This window comes from Acanthaster planci, linkage group LG11 (assembly GCF_054643075.1).
Source record: "Acanthaster planci isolate LZ-2023a linkage group LG11, COTS_SCS, whole genome shotgun sequence".
In the NCBI taxonomy this organism is placed as follows: Eukaryota; Metazoa; Echinodermata; class Asteroidea; order Valvatida; family Acanthasteridae; genus Acanthaster; species Acanthaster planci.
Window position 1 is genome coordinate 601598 of NC_141787.1, and position 21773 is coordinate 623370.

Genomic DNA, 21773 nt, shown 5'->3' on the forward strand with positions numbered 1-21773 from the left:
TCTGCAATTCTTGGTGGCATCTGAAAGCTTTTATCTTCCTCTTTCCATTGATTTAAGTTTCATCTTGAGATTCGTTGTAGTTAGGAAAATATTAACCAAAGAAGGCAGACAATCTGGTCTTGCTGCTTGCTATTTGTTTGGAATTCCCGCTTTGTCTGGACATTACAGGTCGTGTTCCCGTCCAACGTTGGCTACATATATCGGTCATAAAAGACCTGGAAATCCTTTAAATCTGCAAATCTGGGTGGCATCTGAAAGTTTGTATCTTCCTCTTTCCATTGATGTAAGTTTCATATTGAGATTCGTTGTAGCTAGGAAAATATTAGCCAAAGAACTCAAAAGTTTTGGTCTTGCTGCTTGCTATTTGTGTGGAATTCCCGCTTTGTCTGCACATTACAGGTCGTGTTCCCGGCCAACGTTGGCTACATATATCGCCTCATAAAAGACCTGGAAATCCTTTAAATCTGCAAATCTTGGTGGCATCTGAAAGCTTGTATCTTCCTCTTTCCATTGATGTAAGTTTCATATTCAACTTCGTTGTGGTTAGGAAAATATTTGAAAAAGGAGGCAGAAGTTTTGGTCTTGCTGCTTGCTATTTGTGTGGAATTCCCGCTTTGTCTGCACGTTACAGGTCGTGTTCCCGTGTCAAGTTGGCTACATATATTGCCTCATAAAAGACCTGGAAATTCTTCAAATCTGCAAATCTTTGTGGCATCTGAAAGGTCGCATGTTCCTCTTTCATTGATGTAAATTTCATATTCAGATTCGTTGTGGTTAGAAAAATATTTGAAAAAGAAGGCCGAAGTTTTGGTCTTGCTGCTTGCTATTTGTGGGGAATTCCCGCTTTGTCTGCACATTACAGGTCGTGTTCCCGTCCAAAGTTGGCTACATATATCGCCTCATAAAAGACCTGGAAATCCTTTAAATCTCCAAATCGTGGTGGCATCTGAAAGCTTGTATCTTCCTCTTTCCATTGATGTAAATTTCATATTTAGTTTCGTTGTGGTTAGGAAAATATTTGAAAAAGGAGGCAGAAGTTCTGGTCTTGCTTCTTGCTATTTGCGTGGAATTCCCGCTTTGTCTGGAAATTACAGGTCGTGTTCCCGGCCAACGTTGGCTACATATATCGCCTCATAAAAGACCTGGAAATCCTTCAAACCTGCACATCTTGGTGGCATCTGAAAGCTTGTATCTTCCTAATCTTGGTGGCATCTAAAAGGTCGCATGTTCCTGTTTCATTGATGTAAGTTTCAAATTCAGCTTCGTTGTGGTTAGGAAAATATTTGAAAAAGGAGGCAGAAGTTTTGGTCTTGCTGCTTGCTTCTTGTCTGGAATTCCCGCTTTGTCTGCACATTACAGGTCGTGTTCCCATCCAACGTTGGCTACATATATCGACCCATACAAGACCTGGAAATCCTTTAAATCTGCAAATCCTGGTGGCATCTGAAAGCTTGTATCTTCCTCTTTCTATTGATGTAAGTTTTATATTCAGATTCGTTGTAGTTAGGAAAATATCAGCCAAAGAACTCAGAAGTTTTGGTCTTGCGGCTTGCTATTTGTGTGGAATTCCCGCTTTGTCTGCACATTACAGGTCGTGTTCCCGTCCCACGTTGGCTACATATATCGCCTCATAAAAGACCTGGAAATCCTTTAAATCTGCAAATCTTGGTGGCATCTGAAAGCTTGTATCTTCCTCTTTCCATTGATGTAAGTTTCATATTCAGATTCGTTGTGGTTAGGAAAATATTTGAAAAAGAAGGCAGAAGTTCTGGTCTTGCTGCTTGCTATTTGTGTGGAATTCTGGCTTTGTCTTCACATTACAGGTCGTGTTCCCGTCCAACGTTGGCTACATATATCGCCTCATAAAAGACCTGGAAATCCTTTAAATCTGCAAATCTTGGTGGCATCTGAAAGCTTGTATCTTTATCTTTCCATTGATGTAAGTTTCATATTGAGATTCGTTGTAGTTAGGAAAATATTAGCCAAAGAACTCAGAAGTTTTGGTCTTGCTGCTTGCTATTTGTCTGGAATTCCCGCTTTGTCTGTACATTACAGGTCGTGTTCCCGTCCAACGTTGGCTACATATATCGCCTCATAAAAGACCTGAAAATCCTTCAAATCTGCAAATCTTGGTGGCATCTGAAAGCTTGTATCTTCCTCTTTCCATTGATGTAAGTTTCATATTGAGATTCGTTGTAGTTAGGAAAATATTAGCCAAAGAACTCAGAAGTTTTGGTCTTGCTGCTTGCTATTTGTGTGGAATTCCCGCTTTGTCTGCACATTACAGGTCGTGTTCCCGTCCAAAGTTGGCTACATATATCGCCTCATAAAAGATCTGGAAGTCCTTCAAATCTGCTAATCTTGGTGGCATCTAAAAGGTCGCATGTTCCTCTTTCCTTGATGTAAATTTCATATTCAGATTCGTTGTGGTTAGAAAAATATTTGAAAAAGGAGGCAGAAGTTCTGGTCTTGCTTCTTGCTATTTGTGTGGAATTCCCGCTTTGTCTGGAAATTACAGGTCGTGTTCCCGGCCAACGTTGGCTACATATATCGCCTCATAAAAGACCTGGAAATCCTTCAAACCTGCACATCTTGGTGGCATCTAAATGCTTGTATCTTCCTCTTTCCATTGATGTAAGTTTCATATTGAGATTCGTTGTAGTTAGGAAAATATTAGCCAAAAAACTCACAAGTTTTGGTCTTCCTGCTTGCTATTTGTGTGGAATTCCCGCTTTTTCTGCACATTACAGGTCGTGTTCATGTCCAACGTTGGCTACATATATCGCCTCATAAAAGACCTGGAAATCCTTCAAATCTGCAATTCTTGGTGGCATCTGAAAGCTTTTATCTTCCTCTTTCCATTGATTTAAGTTTCATATTCAGATTCGTTGTAGTTAGGAAAATATTAACCAAAGAAGGCAGACAATCTGGTCTTGCTGCTTGCTATTTGTTTGGAATTCCCGCTTTGTCTGGACATTACAGGTCGTGTTCCCGTCCAACGTTGGCTACATATATCGCCTCATAAAAGACCTGGAAATCCTTTAAATCTGCAAATCTGGGTGGCATCTGAAAGCTTGTATCTTCCTCTTTCCATTGATGTAAGTTTCATATTCAACTTCGTTGTGGTTAGGAAAATATTTGAAAAAGGAGGCAGAAGTTTTGGTCTTGCTGCTTGCTATTTGTGTGGAATTCCCGCTTTGTCTGCACGTTACAGGTCGTGTTCCCGTGTCAAGTTGGCTACATATATTGCCTCATAAAAGACCTGGAAATTCTTCAAATCTGCAAATCTTTGTGGCATCTGAAAGGTCGCATGTTCCTCTTTCATTGATGTAAATTTCATATTCAGATTCGTTGTAGTTAGAAAAATATTCGAAAAAGCAGGCAGAAGTTCTGGTCTTGCTGCTTGCTATTTGTCTGGAATTCCCGCTTTGTCTGGACATTACAGGTCGTGTTCCCGTCCAACGTTGGCTACATATATCGCCTCATAAAAGACCTGGCAATCCTTTAAATCTGCAAATCTTGGTGGCATCTGAAAGCTTGTATCTGCCTCTTTCCATTGATGTAAGTTTCATATTGAGATTCGTTGTAGTTAGGAAAATATTAGCCAAAGAATTCAGAAGTTTTGGTCTTGCTGCTTGCTATTTGTCTGGAATTCCCGCTTTGTCTGTACATTACAGGTCGTGTTCCCGTCCAACGTTGGCTACATATATCGCCTCATAAAAGACCTGAAAATCCTTCAAATCTGCAAATCTTGGTGGCATCTGAAAGCTTGTATCTTCCTCTTTCCATTGATGTAAGTTTCATATTGAGATTCGTTGTAGTTAGGAAAATATTAGCCAAAGAACTCAGAAGTTTTGGTCTTGCTGCTTGCTATTTGTGTGGAATTCCCGCTTTGTCTGCTCATTACAGGTCGTGTTCACGTCCAATGTTGGCTACATATATCGCCCCATAAAAGACCTGGAAATCCTTTAAATCTGCAAATCTTGATGGCATCTAAAAGGTCGCATGTTCCTCTTTCCATTGATGTAAGTTTCATATTCAGATTCGTTGTGGTTAGGAAAATATTTGAAAAAGGAAGCAGAAGTTCTGGTCTGGCTGCTTGCTATTTGTGTGGAATTCCCGCTTTGTCTGCACATTACAGGTCGTGTTCACGTCCAACGTTGGCTACATATATCGCCTCATAAAAGACCTGGAAATCCTTCAAATCTGCAAATCTTGGTGGCATCTGAAAACTTGTATCTTCCTCTTTCCATTGATTTAAGTTTCATATTCAGATTCGTTGTAGTTGGGAAAATATTAGCCAAAGAAGGCAGACGATCTGGTCTAGCTGCTTGCTATTTGTTTGGAATTCCCGCTTTGTCTGGAAATTACAGGTCGTGTTCCCGTCCAACGTTGGCTACATATATCGCCTCATAAAAGACCTGGAAATCCTTTAAATCTGCAAATCTTGGTGGCATCTGAAAGTTTGTATCTTCCTCTTTCCATTGATGTAAGTTTCATATTGAGATTCGTTGTAGTTAGGAAAATATTAGCCAAAAAACTCAGAAGTTCTGGTCTTGCTGCTTGCTATTTGTGTGGAATTCCCGCTTTTTCTGCACATTACAGGTCGTGTTCATGTCCAACGTTGGCTACATATATCGCCTCATAAAAGACCTGGAAATCCTTCAAATCTGCAATTCTTGGTGGCATCTGAAAGCTTTTATCTTCCTCTTTCCATTGATTTAAGTTTCATCTTGAGATTCGTTGTAGTTAGGAAAATATTAACCAAAGAAGGCAGACAATCTGGTCTTGCTGCTTGCTATTTGTTTGGAATTCCCGCTTTGTCTGGACATTACAGGTCGTGTTCCCGTCCAACGTTGGCTACATATATCGCCTCATAAAAGACCTGGAAATCCTTTAAATCTGCAAATCTTGGTGGCATCTGAAAGTTTGTATCTTCCTCTTTCCATTGATGTAAGTTTCATATTGAGATTCGTTGTAGTTAGGAAAATATTAGCCAAAAAACTCAGAAGTTCTGGTCTTGCTGCTTGCTATTTGTCTGGAATTCCTGCTTTGTCTGCACATTACATGTCGTGTTCCCGGCCAACGTTGGCTACATATATCGCCTCATAAAAGACCTGGAAATCCTTTAAATCTGCAAATCTTGGTGGCATCTGAAAGCTTGTATCTTCCTCTTTCCATTGATGTAAGTTTCATATTCAACTTCGTTGTGGTTAGGAAAATATTTGAAAAAGGAGGCAGAAGTTTTGGTCTTGCTGCTTGCTATTTGTGTGGAATTCCCGCTTTGTCTGCACGTTACAGGTCGTGTTCCCGTGTCAAGTTGGCTACATATATTGCCTCATAAAAGACCTGGAAATTCTTTAAATCTGCAAATCTTTGTGGCATCTGAAAGGTCGCATGTTCCTCTTTCATTGATGTAAATTTCATATTCAGATTCGTTGTGGTTAGAAAAATATTTGAAAAAGAAGGCCGAAGTTTTGGTCTTGCTGCTTGCTATTTGTGGGGAATTCCCGCTTTGTCTGCACATTACAGGTCGTGTTCCCGTCCAAAGTTGGCTACATATATCGCCTCATAAAAGATCTGGAAGTCCTTCAAATCTGCTAATCTTGGTGGCATCTAAAAGGTCGCATGTTCCTCTTTCCTTGATGTAAATTTCATATTCAGATTCGTTGTGGTTAGAAAAATATTTGAAAAAGAAGGCAGAAGTTCTGGTCTTGCTGCTTGCTATTTGTCTGGAATTCCCGCTTTGTCTGCACATTACAGGTCGTGTTCCCGGCCAACGTTGGCTACATATATCGCCTCATAAAAGACCTGGAAATCCTTTAAATCTCCAAATCGTGGTGGCATCTGAAAGCTTGTATCTTCCTCTTTCCATTGATGTAAATTTCATATTTAGTTTCGTTGTGGTTAGGAAAATATTTGAAAAAGGAGGCAGAAGTTCTGGTCTTGCTTCTTGCTATTTGTGTGGAATTCCCGCTTTGTCTGGAAATTACAGGTCGTGTTCCCGGCCAACGTTGGCTACATATATCGCCTCATAAAAGACCTGGAAATCCTTCAAACCTGCACATCTTGGTGGCATCTGAAAGCTTGTATCTTCCTCTTTCCATTGATGTAAGTTTCATATTGAGATTCGTTGTAGTTAGGAAAATATTAGCCAAAGAACTCAGAAGTTTTGGTCTTGCTGCTTGCTATTTGTCTGGAATTCCCGCTTTGTCTGCACATTACAGGTCGTGTTCCCGTCCAAAGTTGGCTGCATATATCGCCTCATAAAAGACCTGGAAGTCCTTCAAATCTGCTAATCTTGGTGGCATCTAAAAGGTCGCATGTTCCTGTTTCATTGATGTAAGTTTCAAATTCAGCTTCGTTGTGGTTAGGAAAATATTTGAAAAAGGAGGCAGAAGTTTTGGTCTTGCTGCTTGCTATTTGTCTGGAATTCCTGCTTTGTCTGAACATTACAGGTCGTGTTCCCGTCCAACGTTGGCTACATATATCGCCTCATAAAAGACCTGGAAATCCTTTAAATCTGCAAATCGTGGTGGCATCTGAAAGCTTGTATCTTCCTCTTTCCATTGATGTAAGTTTCATATTGAGATTCGTTGTAGTTAGGAAAATATTAGCCAAAGAACTCAGAAGTTTTGGTCTTGCTTCTTGCTATTTGTGTGAAATTCCCGCTTTGTCTGCACATTACAGGTCATGTTCCCGTCCAACGTTGGCTACATATATCGCCTCATAAAAGACCTGGAAATCCTTTAAATCTGCAAATCTTGGTGGCATCTGAAAGCTTGTATCTTCCTCTTTCCATTGATGTAAGTTTCATATTCAGCTTCGTTGTGGTTAGGAAAATATTTGAAAAAGAAGGCAGAAGTTCTGGTCTTGCTGCTTGCTATTTGTTTGGAATTCCCGCTTTGGCTGGACATTACAGGTCGTGTTCCCGTGTCAAGTTGGCTACATATATCGCCTCATAAAAGACCTGGAAATCCTTTAAATCTGCCAATCTTGGTGGCATCTGAAAGCTTGTATCTTTCTCTTTCCATTGATTTAAGTTTCATATTGAGATTCGTTGTAGTTAGGAAAATATTAGCCAAAGAACTCAGAAGTTTTGGTCTTGCTGCTTGCTATTTGTCTGGAATTCCCAGTTTGTCTGTACATTACAGGTCGTGTTCCCGTCCAACGTTGGCTACATATATCGCCTCATAAAAGACCTGAAAATCCTTCAAATCTGCAAATCTTGGTGGCATCTGAAAGCTTGTATCTTCCTCTTTCCATTGATGTAAGTTTCATATTGAGATTCGTTGTAGTTAGGAAAATATTAGCCAAAGAACTCAGAAGTTTTGGTCTTGCTGCTTGCTATTTGTGTGGAATTCCCGCTTTGTCTGCACATTACAGGTCGTGTTCCCGTCCAAAGTTGGCTACATATATCGCCTCATAAAAGATCTGGAAGTCCTTCAAATCTGCTAATCTTGGTGGCATCTAAAAGGTCGCATGTTCCTCTTTCCTTGATGTAAATTTCATATTCAGATTCGTTGTGGTTAGAAAAATATTTGAAAAAGAAGGCCGAAGTTCTGGTCTTGCTGCTTGCTATTTGTGTGGAATTCCCGCTTTGTCTGCACATTACAGGTCGTGTTCACGTCCAACGTTGGCTACATATATCGCCTCATAAAAGACCTGGAAATCCTTCAAATCTGCAAATCTGGGTGGCATCTAAATGCTTGTATCTTCCTCTTTCCATTGATGTAAGTTTCATATTGAGATTCGTTGTAGTTAGGAAAATATTAGCCAAAAAACTCAGAAGTTCTGGTCTTGCTGCTTGCTATTTGTGTGGAATTCCCGCTTTTTCTGCACATTACAGGTCGTGTTCATGTCCAACGTTGGCTACATATATCGCCTCATAAAAGACCTGGAAATCCTTCAAATCTGCAATTCTTGGTGGCATCTGAAAGCTTTTATCTTCCTCTTTCCATTGATTTAAGTTTCATATTCAGATTCGTTGTAGTTAGGAAAATATTAACCAAAGAAGGCAGACAATCTGGTCTTGCTGCTTGCTATTTGTTTGGAATTCCCGCTTTGTCTGGACATTACAGGTCGTGTTCCCGTCCAACGTTGGCTACATATATCGCCTCATAAAAGACCTGGAAATCCTTTAAATCTGCAAATCTGGGTGGCATCTGAAAGCTTGTATCTTCCTCTTTCCATTGATGTAAGTTTCATATTCAACTTCGTTGTGGTTAGGAAAATATTTGAAAAAGGAGGCAGAAGTTTTGGTCTTGCTGCTTGCTATTTGTGTGGAATTCCCGCTTTGTCTGCACGTTACAGGTCGTGTTCCCGTGTCAAGTTGGCTACATATATTGCCTCATAAAAGACCTGGAAATTCTTCAAATCTGCAAATCTTTGTGGCATCTGAAAGGTCGCATGTTCCTCTTTCATTGATGTAAATTTCATATTCAGATTCGTTGTAGTTAGAAAAATATTCGAAAAAGCAGGCAGAAGTTCTGGTCTTGCTGCTTGCTATTTGTCTGGAATTCCCGCTTTGTCTGGACATTACAGGTCGTGTTCCCGTCCAACGTTGGCTACATATATCGCCTCATAAAAGACCTGGCAATCCTTTAAATCTGCAAATCTTGGTGGCATCTGAAAGCTTGTATCTGCCTCTTTCCATTGATGTAAGTTTCATATTGAGATTCGTTGTAGTTAGGAAAATATTAGCCAAAGAATTCAGAAGTTTTGGTCTTGCTGCTTGCTATTTGTCTGGAATTCCCGCTTTGTCTGTACATTACAGGTCGTGTTCCCGTCCAACGTTGGCTACATATATCGCCTCATAAAAGACCTGAAAATCCTTCAAATCTGCAAATCTTGGTGGCATCTGAAAGCTTGTATCTTCCTCTTTCCATTGATGTAAGTTTCATATTGAGATTCGTTGTAGTTAGGAAAATATTAGCCAAAGAACTCAGAAGTTTTGGTCTTGCTGCTTGCTATTTGTGTGGAATTCCCGCTTTGTCTGCTCATTACAGGTCGTGTTCACGTCCAATGTTGGCTACATATATCGCCCCATAAAAGACCTGGAAATCCTTTAAATCTGCAAATCTTGATGGCATCTAAAAGGTCGCATGTTCCTCTTTCCTTGATGTAAATTTCATATTCAGATTCGTTGTGGTTAAAAAAATATTTGAAAAAGGAAGCAGAAGTTCTGGTCTGGCTGCTTGCTATTTGTGTGGAATTCCCGCTTTGTCTGCACATTACAGGTCGTGTTCACGTCCAACGTTGGCTACATATATCGCCTCATAAAAGACCTGGAAATCCTTCAAATCTGCAAATCTTGGTGGCATCTGAAAACTTGTATCTTCCTCTTTCCATTGATTTAAGTTTCATATTCAGATTCGTTGTAGTTGGGAAAATATTAGCCAGAGAAGGCAGACGATCTGGTCTAGCTGCTTGCTATTTGTTTGGAATTCCCGCTTTGTCTGGAAATTACAGGTCGTGTTCCCGTCCAACGTTGGCTACATATATCGCCTCATAAAAGACCTGGAAATCCTTTAAATCTGAAAATCTTGGTGGCATCTAAATGCTTGTATCTTCCTCTTTCCATTGATGTAAGTTTCATATTGAGATTCGTTGTAGTTAGGAAAATATTAGCCAAAAAACTCACAAGTTTTGGTCTTCCTGCTTGCTATTTGTGTGGAATTCCCGCTTTTTCTGCACATTACAGGTCGTGTTCATGTCCAACGTTGGCTACATATATCGCCTCATAAAAGACCTGGAAATCCTTCAAATCTGCAATTCTTGGTGGCATCTGAAAGCTTGTATCTTCCTCTTTCCATTGATTTAAGTTTCATCTTGAGATTCGTTGTAGTTAGGAAAATATTAACCAAAGAAGGCAGACAATCTGGTCTTGCTGCTTGCTATTTGTTTGGAATTCCCGCTTTGTCTGGACATTACAGGTCGTGTTCCCGTCCAACGTTGGCTACATATATCGCCTCATAAAAGACCTGGAAATCCTTTAAATCTGCAAATCTGGGTGGCATCTGAAAGTTTGTATCTTCCTCTTTCCATTGATGTAAGTTTCATATTGAGATTCGTTGTAGCTAGGAAAATATTAGCCAAAGAACTCAGAAGTTTTGGTCTTGCTGCTTGCTATTTGTGTGGAATTCCCGCTTTGTCTGCACATTACAGGTCGTGTTCCCGGCCAACGTTGGCTACATATATCGCCTCATAAAAGACCTGGAAATCCTTTAAATCTGCAAATCTTGGTGGCATCTGAAAGCTTGTATCTTCCTCTTTCCATTGATGTAAGTTTCATATTCAACTTCGTTGTGGTTAGGAAAATATTTGAAAAAGGAGGCAGAAGTTTTGGTCTTGCTGCTTGCTATTTGTGTGGAATTCCCGCTTTGTCTGCACGTTACAGGTCGTGTTCCCGTGTCAAGTTGGCTACATATATTGCCTCATAAAAGACCTGGAAATTCTTCAAATCTGCAAATCTTTGTGGCATCTGAAAGGTCGCATGTTCCTCTTTCATTGATGTAAATTTCATATTCAGATTCGTTGTGGTTAGAAAAATATTTGAAAAAGAAGGCCGAAGTTTTGGTCTTGCTGCTTGCTATTTGTGGGGAATTCCCGCTTTGTCTGCACATTACAGGTCGTGTTCCCGGCCAACGTTGGCTACATATATCGCCTCATAAAAGACCTGGAAATCCTTTAAATCTCCAAATCGTGGTGGCATCTGAAAGCTTGTATCTTCCTCTTTCCATTGATGTAAATTTCATATTTAGTTTCGTTGTGGTTAGGAAAATATTTGAAAAAGGAGGCAGAAGTTCTGGTCTTGCTTCTTGCTATTTGCGTGGAATTCCCGCTTTGTCTGGAAATTACAGGTCGTGTTCCCGGCCAACGTTGGCTACATATATCGCCTCATAAAAGACATGGAAATCCTTCAAACCTGCACATCTTGGTGGCATCTGAAAGCTTGTATCTTCCTCTTTCCATTGATGTAAGTTTCATATTGAGATTCGTTGTAGTTAGGAAAATATTAGCCAAAGAACTCAGAAGTTTTGGTCTTGCTGCTTGCTATTTGTCTGGAATTCCCGCTTTGTCTGCACATTACAGGTCGTGTTCCCGTCCAAAGTTGGCTGCATATATCGCCTCATAAAAGACCTGGAAGTCCTTCAAATCTGCTAATCTTGGTGGCATCTAAAAGGTCGCATGTTCCTGTTTCATTGATGTAAGTTTCATATTCAGCTTCGTTGTGGTTAGGAAAATATTTGAAAAAGGAGGCAGAAGTTTTGGTCTTGCTGCTTGCTATTTGTCTGGAATTCCTGCTTTGTCTGCACATTACAGGTCGTGTTCCCGTCCAACGTTGGCTACATATATCGCCTCATAAAAGACCTGGAAATCCTTTAAATCTGCAAATCTTGGTGGCATCTGAAAGCTTGTATCTTCCTCTTTCCATTGATGTAAGTTTCATATTGAGATTCGTTGTAGTTAGGAAAATATTAGCCAAAGAACTCAGAAGTTTTGGTCTTGCTGCTTGCTATTTGTGTGGAATTCCCGCTTTGTCTGCACATTACAGGTCGTGTTCCCGTCCAACGTTGGCTACATATATCGCCTCATAAAAGACCTGGAAATCCTTTAAATCTGCAAATCTTGGTGGCATCTGAAAGCTTGTATCTTCCTCTTTCCATTGATGTAAGTTTCATATTCAGATTCGTTGTGGTTAGGAAAATATTTGAAAAAGAAGGCAGAAGTTCTGGTCTTGCTGCTTGCTATTTGTTTGGAATTCCCGCTTTGGCTGGACATTACAGGTCGTGTTCCCGTGTCAAGTTGGCTACATATATCGTCTCATAAAAGACCTGGAAATCCTTTAAATCTGCCAATCTTGGTGGCATCTGAAAGCTTGTATCTTCCTCTTTCCATTGATGTAAGTTTCATATTGAGATTCGTTGTAGTTAAGAAAATATTAGCCAAAGAACTCAGAAGTTTTGGTCTTGCTGCTTGCTATTTGTCTGGAATTCCCAGTTTGTCTGTACATTACAGGTCGTGTTCCCGTCCAACGTTGGCTACATATATCGCCTCATAAAAGACCTGAAAATCCTTCAAATCTGCAATTCTTGGTGGCATCTGAAAGCTTGTATCTTCCTCTTTCCATTGATGTAAGTTTCATATTGAGATTCGTTGTAGTTAGGAAAATATTAGCCAAAGAACTCAGAAGTTTTGGTCTTGCTGCTTGCTATTTGTGTGGAATTCCCGCTTTGTCTGCACATTACAGGTCGTGTTCCCGTCCAAAGTTGGCTACATATATCGCCTCATAAAAGATCTGGAAGTCCTTCAAATCTGCTAATCTTGGTGGCATCTAAAAGGTCGCATGTTCCTCTTTCCTTGATGTAAATTTCATATTCAGATTCGTTGTGGTTAGAAAAATATTTGAAAAAGAAGGCCGAAGTTCTGGTCTTGCTGCTTGCTATTTGTCTGGAATTCCCGCTTTGTCTGCACATTACAGGTCGTGTTCCCGGCCAACGTTGGCTACATATATCGCCTCATAAAAGACCTGGAAATCCTTTAAATCTGCAAATCTTGGTGGCATCTGAAAGCTTGTATCTTCCTCTTTCCATTGATGTAAGTTTCATATTCAGATTCGTTGTGGTTAGGAAAATATTTGAAAAAGGAAGCAGAAGTTCTGGTCTGGCTGCTTGCTATTTGTGTGGAATTCCCGCTTTGTCTGGAAATTACAGGTCGTGTTCCCGGCCAACGTTGGCTACATATATCGCCTCATAAAAGACCTGGAAATCCTTCAAATCTGCACATCTTGGTGGCATCTGAAAGCTTGTATCTTCCTCTTTCCATTGATGTAAGTTTCATATTGAGATTCGTTGTAGTTAGGAAAATATTAGCCAAAGAACTCAGAAGTTTTGGTCTTGCTGCTTGCTATTTGTCTGGAATTCCCGCTTTGTCTGCACATTACAGGTCGTGTTCCCGTCCAAAGTTGGCTGCATATATCGCCTCATAAAAGACCTGGAAGTCCTTCAAATCTGCTAATCTTGGTGGCATCTGAAAGGTCGCATGTTCCTCTTTCATTGATGTAAATTTCATATTCAGATTCGTTGTGGTTAGAAAAATATTTGAAAAAGAAGGCCAAAGTTCTGGTCTTGCTGCTTGCTATTTGTCTGGAATTCCCGCTTTGTCTGCAAATTACAGGTCGTGTTCCCGTCCAAAGTTGGCTGCATATATCGCCTCATAAAAGACCTGGAAGACCTTCAAATCTGCTAATCTTGGTGGCATCTGAAAGGTCGCATGTTCCTCTTTCATTGATGTAAATTTCATATTCAGATTCGTTGTGGTTAGAAAAATATTCGAAAAAGAAGGCCGAAGTTCTGGTCTTGCTGCTTGCTACTTGTGTGGAATTCCCGCTTTGTCTGCACATTACAGGTTGTGTTCCCGTTCAAAGTTGGCTACATATATCGCCCCATAGAAGACCTGGAAATCATTCAAATCTGCAAATCTTGGTGGCATCTGTAAGCTTGTATCGTCCTCTTTCCATTGATGTAAGTTTCATATTCAGATTCGTTGTGGTTAGGAAAATATTTGAAAAAGGAGGCAGAAGTTTTGGTCTTGCTGCTTGCTATTTGTGTGGAATTCCCGCTTTGTCTGCACGTTACAGGTCGTGTTCCCGTGTCAAAGTGGCTACATATATTGCCTCATAAAAGACCTGGAAATTCTTCAAATCTGCAAATCTTTGTGGCATCTGAAAGGTCGCATGTTCCTCTTTCATTGATGTAAAGTTCATATTCAGATTCGTTGTGGTTAGAAAAATATTTGAAAAAGAAGGCCAAAGTTCTGGTCTTGCTGCTTGCTACTTGTGTGGAATTCCCGCTTTGTCTGCACATTCCAGGTCGTGTTCCCGTCCAAAGTTGGCTACATATATCGCCCCATAGAAGACCTGGAAATCCTTTAAATCTGCAAATCTTGGTGGCATCTGAAAGCTTGTATCTTCCTCTTTCCATTGATGTAAGTTTCATATTCAGCTTCGTTCTGGTTAGGAAAATATTTGAAAAAGCAGGCAGAAGCTGTGGTCTTGCTGCTTGCTATTTGTCTGGAATTCCTGCTTTGTCTGCACATTACAGGTCGTGTTCCCGGCCAACGTTGGCTACATATATCGCCTCATAAAAGACCTGGAAATCCTTCAAATCTGCTAATCTTGGTGGCATCTGAAAGGTCGCATGTTCCTCTCTCATTGATGTAAATTTCATATTCAGATTCGTTGTGGTTAGAAAAATATTTGAAAAAGAAGGCCGAAGTTCTGGTCTTGCTGCTTGCTATTTGTCTGGAATTCCCGCTTTGTCTGTACATTACAGGTCGTGTTCCCGTCCAACGTTGGCTACATATATCGCCTCATAAAAGACCTGAAAATCTTTCAAATCTGCAAATCTTGGTGGCATCTGAAAGCTTGTATCGTCCTCTTTCCATTGATGTAAGTTTCATATTAAGCTTCGTTGTGGTTAGGAAAATATTTGAAAAAGGAGGCAGAAGTTTTGGTCTTGCTGCTTGCTATTTGTGTGGAATTCCCGCTTTGTCTGCACGTTACAGGTCGTGTTCCCGTGTCAAGTTGGCTACATATATTGCCTCATAAAAGACCTGGAAATTCTTCAAATCTGCAAATCTTTGTGGCATCTGAAAGGTCGCATGTTCCTCTTTCATTGATGTAAATTTCATATTCAGATTCGTTGTAGTTAGAAAAATATTCGAAAAAGAAGGCAGAAGTTCTGGTCTTGCTGCTTGCTATTTGTTTGGAATTCCCGCTTTGTCTGGACATTACAGGTCGTGTTCCCGTCCAACGTTGGCTACATATATCGCCTCATAAAAGACCTGGAAATCCTTTAAATCTGCAAATCTTGGTGGCATCTGAAAGCTTGTATCTTCCTCTTTCCATTGATGTAAGTTTCATATTCAGATTCGTTGTAGTTAGGAAAATATTAGCCAAAGAACTCAGAAGTTTTGGTCTTGCTGCTTGCTATTTGTCTGGAATTCCCGCTTTGTCTGTACATTACAGGTCGTGTTCACGTCCAACGTTGGCTACATATATCGCCTCATAAAAGACCTGAAAATCCTTCAAATCTGCAATTCTTGGTGGCATCTGAAAGCTTGTATCTTCCTCTTTCCATTGATGTAAGTTTCATATTGAGATTCGTTGTAGTTAGGAAAATATTAGCCAGATAACTCAGAGGTTTTGGTCTTGCTGCTTGCTATTTGTGTGGAATTCCCGCTTTGTCTGCACATTACAGGTCGTGTTCCCGTCCAAAGTTGGCTACTTATATCGCCCCATAAAAGATCTGGAAGTACTTCAAATCTGCTAATCTTGGTGGCATCTGAAAGGTCGCATGTTCCTCTTTCATTGATGTAAATTTCATATTCAGATTCGTTGTAGTTAGAAAAATATTCGAAAAAGAAGGCAGAAGTTCTGGTCTTGCTGCTTGCTATTTGTCTGGAATTCCTGCTTTGTCTGCACATTACAGGTCGTGTTCCCATCCAACGTTGGCTACATATATCGCCCCATAAAAGACCTGGAAATCCTTCAAATCTGCAAATCTTGGTGGCATCATAAAGCTTGTATCTTCCCCTATCCATTGATGTAAGTTTCATATTCAGATTCGTTGTAGTTAGGAAAATATTAGCCAAAGAACTCAGAAGTTTTGGTCTTGCTGCTTGCTATTTGTTTGGAATTCCCGCTTTGTCTGCACGTTACAGGTCGTGTTCCCGTGTCAAGTTGGCTACATATATCGCCCCATAAAAGACCTGGAAATCCTTCAAATCTGCAAATCTTGGTGGCATCATAAAGCTTGTATCTTCCTCTTTCCATTGATGTAAGGTTCATATTCAGATTCGTTGTAGTTAGGAAAATATTTGAAAAAGGATGCAGAAGTTCTGGTCTTGCTGCTTGCTATTTGTCTGGAATTCCCGCTTTGTCTGCACATTACAGGTCGTGTTCCCGTCCAACGTTGGCTACATATATCGCCCCATAAAAGACCTGGAAATCCTTTAAATCTGCAAATCTTGGTGGCATCTGAAAGCTTGTATCTTCCTCTTTCCATTGATGTAAGTTTCATATTCAGCTTCGTTGTGGTTAGGAAAATATTTGAAAAAGGAGGCAGAAGTTCTGGTCTTGCTGCTTGCTATTTGTCTGGAATTCCTGCTTTGTCTGCACATTACAGGTCGTGTTCCCGGCCAACGTTGGCTACATATATCGCCTCATAAAAGACCTGGAAATCCTTCAAATCTGCAAATCTTGGTGGCATCTGAAAGTTTGTATCTTCCACTTTCCATTGATGTAAGTTTCATCTTGAGATTCGTTGTAGTTAGGAAAATATTAGCCAAAGAACTCAAGGTGCTAAAATGCTAAATCTTGCAAGAAATCAGTTGGTGGGTAATCAATGATTCAAATCGTGTAAGTGTTAAGGAATTCAGCCATTTACTTTGAGAGGTTTGGAGTCTTTTCGTTGCTTTACCCTTGACTTTAAAATGTGTACATATTTCACCTAATCACATTTACAGCATTCCAATCGTTTCCCCTATCAATTCTGACATCACCAAAGCTCCAACAGTTGAAATTTTTAAAGAAATCTGTGCTGAATAGTCTACGTTGTAAATCAAGGAGGTATTTAGATATTTTTACTTTCTGTTGGAGACCTATTGAGTCTTTTCGTTGCTCTAACCTTAACTTTGAAAATTTGTACATATTTCACCTAGTCACATTTGCAATTTTCCGATCATTTCCCCTCTCAATTTCTACATAACTAAAGCTCCAAGAGTCTAAAATTTTCAGGTAATCTGTTCCTTAATAGACCATGCTTCAAATTCAGCAGGTATATAGATAATTGGCCATTTAGCTAGATAAGTATCGAGTGTTTTTATTACTTTTCCCTTAATTTTGCAAATTTTACATATTTCACCACATTGCATTTGCAGTATTCCGATTTTTCCCCTCTCAATTCAAACATAACTAAAGCTCCAACAGTGGAAATTTCTAAGGAAATCTGTGCTGAATAGTCCACGTTGTAAATCAAGGAGGTATTTAGATATTTGGCCTTTTAGTTTGAGAGGTATTGAGTCTTTTTGTGTTTTTACCCTTAACTTTGAAAATTCGTTCATATTTCACCCCCATCTGATTTGGGGCATTCTGATGTTTTCCCATCTGAATTCTGACATAACCGATTGTCCAAAAATTCTAATTTTTCAAAGAAATTTGTTAGTAAGTAATCAATGATTCAAATTGTGTAGGTATTTAGATATTCAGCCATTTAGTTTGAGAGGCATTGAGTCTTTTTGTTACTCTACCCTTGACTTTGAAAATGTGTACGTATTTCACCTAATCACATTTGTAACATTCATATCTTTCCCCTCTCAATTTTGACATAACTAAAGCCTCAAGGAGCATAAACACGCTCTGACTTCATTGCTAGTTTCTTTGTGTAAACTAATACAGGTATACATGTACACTGTAGTAGCTGTGCATATGTCCAGCAATAAGGCCAAATTACTCTGACTTCCTTTTCTCATGATTTCTGATCTTTATATTACTAAGGGAATAAATCACCAATTAGGACCAAACGTCTTAAAGTAGGAGACAAATCCCTCTGCCGGAAAAACCACTCGGATGAACAAACAGAAATAGTTGGTTGCTGTTGTTGGTTGGAAAATTGGGATAGAACCTAATAATTGACTTTATGGAAGGTTGAACTTAGCCTCACAAACAACTAACTCTGTATGATGTACAAGGACACTTCCCACTCTTAGAGAAGTGCAGGTGTTTGCCAAGTCTCTCATCAGAGTCTTTACACTTATGGTTTGAGTACAGATTAGGGGCCACTGAAAATTTTCAATGTTTTTCAAATTTCGATTTTGTTTTCAAATTGTTTTGATCCACCCACCCACCCCCAATTTCGATTAAAATAATTGAATTTTCATCCAGTACATCCAGTTCATTAAACATGCATTTGATATAAATTCATATACATGTAAAAATCTACAATGCAACACAGTATGACAAGATGATGGCTGGAATTGCAATAAATGATTCTATTGAATCGGAGACGCAGACCTAGCTCTAGCTAACAGATCTGGATGCAGTTTGCTGCTGTCCGGTTAATCTTAGATTCAAGGTGATGAACATTTCACCGTTAATAGCAACTGGTGTTCAACGTTCACTGTGTATACCAGTAGGTTTATATAATACGTCTGGTACCCTACTATATTTGTGGTTGATCACCGCTGCAAGCGCCCGGCTTCCAAGCCTAACAGTAAAAACCACCTCCTTCCATGATGGTTTACACTTGCATAATAATGTACTTGAAAGGTCAACCTGTGTGTATATGGAAATGAAGTTGAAAAAGTTGCATTTTGGGAATGCTGGTGTAGTGGAGCTGTATGTGCATGGCGTGCACGCTACACGTGTTTCAGGCAAGTCAGGAAAATGATTTTTCTGGATTTTAATATAAAAACTAAATTTTATTTTTTCATTTATTTCTTTGACCCACCCACTATTAAAAAAAATCAAAATTTAAAAAAAAAACTGAAAATTTTGAGTGGCCCCTTAGGAAGACCAGTGTCCATTGCAGAAAATTCACCTGGAAAAGCATTCATCTTTGCTCATTTGTAATTCACTCGTTTGTTTTTTACTGCCTGGTCTTGTCACAGGAGGAGTACTATCACCTCTTGGCTGAGAAGATCTACAAGATCCAGAAGGAGCTGCAGGAGAAGCAACAGAAGAGGATGCAGGATTCAGGAGGTACTGATGCTGCCGCTGGAGGCATTCCCATGACAGCAGCAGCGCTGCTGCCCCAGCCTCAGCCTCCCCACTAACTGCCCAGATCAGTATGTCCACTGGGAAAATGTAGCTCTTTCAACCAACTTACATCAGAACTATGCTGTACATAACTATATGGTCTTGATGGGTTATTTTGGTGTCAGTGTTGCTTTGGCTCAGCAATGAAAAGTGGATTGGTAGAATGGGGTGTCAGGTTGGCATAGTGACACTTTTGTCACCTTCCACTTCTGTGAATCCAGCCCAGGTTATCATGTGGATTTTTCAGTCTTTACTTAACTTTGTGGGTTTTTCTCTATAATGTTCATGTGGAGTGTTTCCTTCCACTACTAAAACTGAACACTATCATCATATATTTGCAGTTGTAATTTGAAGTCTTAGATCATCACATTTCTCAAGTAGTTACTGGCATCCCTTTGAAAAACATCCTAGAGATTATATTGCTACCATCAATAAATAAAGCTGGAATTTTTATTGTTATTGTTGTTGGAATTACACAGGGGAAATGGTATTGTTTATGGTAGCAGGGCCAGGTTTCCTTCAGTGTATTTCTTAATCTGGTCATAATACAGACTGATCATTTGTGGTTCACTCAAGGAAGTCTGTACACAAGTTAACATAAATTTGGTGTGTGATTTCTACTTACAGTTTTATTTAAATTCCAAACATCTGTAACTTTTTAAGTTATCACTGAATAATCAAGACCTTTTCTTTATTTGTAGTTTTCTAAAGGCTTTTATTTTACTTCATATTTGAACAGTGATGTCACCAATAGATCATCATGCAATTTTTATGACTCCAGATGAATTGCCTCAGAGTGTGTACAAAATGCAGATGTAAAACAAAAATTGTACGATGTAAACAACAAATAAAAGTGTGATGCAAATGTGAATTTAGGTTTTGAAACACATTCCATATCTCAGTATGTGGAATGAAGATGTCAATTGTACTCATAGTCGGTAAATGTAACTAACTCAAGCTTAAAATTGTATATCTAATATGAGCTTCACTCATTAAGTGCTTCTGGAAAATCTGTATCTCTTTTTTCCGCACACGACTGTTCTTGCTTATTGTCTTGATCAGGCCTTGAACAAAGCTTTTGCCACAAATAAATTAGATTGCCAATTTGATAGACAAACTAGCAGATATTGACATGTATGTACATAGGGTCTGCTGCTTGCCAAAGAGAACACAAATGAAATGGGAAGGGGGAGGATCAACAGCAACTCTTAAACTTGAAGGTCCCTTTTCCTTGAATGTCTGTGTTTAAACAAGATGTTCTATTTTTTTCTAAATCCACTTTGGATGTAACCATGATCTGGCTATCTATATACACAGGTATGCCTACATGCTAATGGTTTCAAACTTCAAGCATACCTTGACTCGATCAACTCGACTGACATTTAAACATGTCAATGCTCTGAGAAATCTGTGAAGGTACACTATGTGGTGAATGTGAACTTGGCAGCTGTGCATATATGGCCCTGTTGTCACTGTAGTATATACCACTCCATGGGCATGTCTTACATTGTTGAAAAGTGTGAGGTTGTTTTAAGAAATATGTGGTACAAATACTCTTCAAATGACTCGTGTAAATCAGTGTTGATGGCATTTGGCTGTGTTGGTGGCCATACCTTACCTTTTTCAAGAGCTGAAATTTTTGGCCAAATTATACCCACCTGCAAGTGGACAATAGGAAAAGGGTGGAAGATTTGAGAAGTAAATTGCTATTCATGTTTTTTCATTTCCTCTTATTTGATTTTTTTCATAAACAGAAGATTCATTATCCGATTTGCCATACATGGTCTTGAAAGCCAAAGATTTGAGTCTTAAGATGGCAACACCTTGCGATAGATCATATGGCCTGTTCTATGCCTTTCAAGGTCAATACACTTGAGGCAAACCAAGGGAATTTGTGTGCACAAAATGATTTTGAAGTCTAGAGTAGTATTCCGTGTACTTTTTGTAATTTCTGTAATCAGTGTAATAGTCGGAGGATTTTAATTGAATGAAATAAAATATGTGGCCTGAGACATTAATAATATGTCCATGATTTGAACTGCGCTTTATTACCCCTTTTTTTTGCAACTTTAAGCTACTTGCATTTATGTAAGAAACCTGGAAGTTATGTCTTATAGATTACTCTCATTGAAAAATGCTCCGGAAATTTAAGAAGCCATTTAAGGCAAAAAGGATTTAATAAGGACACCCCAAGGAATGTGAGGATTTTTTAAAGGTATAGCTCATATCTTTTTTTTCTGAATGAGAGAATAAGATAAAAATTTAATTTTTGGATTTACACTGAATTATATTGTGGAAATATTTCATTTTCTGAAATGGTTCTTGAAACGGGATGGGGGAGGGCACTGCATTCATCAGCATTAAAAAAAAAATAATAATAATAATAGTAGAAGGGAATGCTGAGGAATTTTCAGGCAATTTAATTTGATTTACTCACATTTCCCTGATGTAAAAACTGTGATATAGAAACAAAAAGATGAGATAGAGGGCTCTATGATTTGGAAAAACGTTTGAACACTGGTCAGTGGCAAAAGCAGGGATAACGCAAAACGGTTTCAAAACAGCGGTCCCAAATCCCATTTGCGACTTTCACCCACTTTATTTTTTTCTTTCCCCAGGAGGAGATGGGGAACACCCCTCTCTCTTGTAACGTGCACATGCACGAGCTTGAGAGCGCACCTTTTGTACTACTTGACCTCCAAGTCACTGTTCTGTGTACATGTACGTCGTGTGTAGTGACTTGGACCATATAGACCTGGAGGAGAAAATGCTTGGACGTTCTTGAGGGTGCAGTGTCCCAATTCAAGGAAAATTCTCCGCCAGGACGAGGCGCACAAAAAGTACCCCCCAGAGATTGTTTCGAAAAGAGGGGTCTGTTTGGCCCAAGAAATGGTGGAATTGTGTCAGTATGGCTCAGAATCATCTCTGTAGATTCAGGGGCACCCATCTGGGG

General features: G+C 39.4%; 1 protein-coding gene across 1 annotated transcript in view; it reads left to right on the top strand.

Annotated features, from left to right (window-relative positions):
- The window catches only part of LOC147797228 (histone acetyltransferase p300-like), a 23066-nt gene extending 2241 nt beyond the window's left edge, over positions 1 to 20825 (top strand). The window contains exons 2-3 of the mRNA XM_087143503.1: positions 16191 to 16306; positions 18673 to 20825. Of these exons, the coding sequence (XP_086999629.1) occupies positions 16191 to 16306; positions 18673 to 18837 (281 nt within the window). The 3' untranslated portion in view covers positions 18838 to 20825. The remainder of the gene's footprint in view (positions 1 to 16190; positions 16307 to 18672) is intronic.
- Positions 20826 to 21773: the final 948 nt, after the last annotated feature.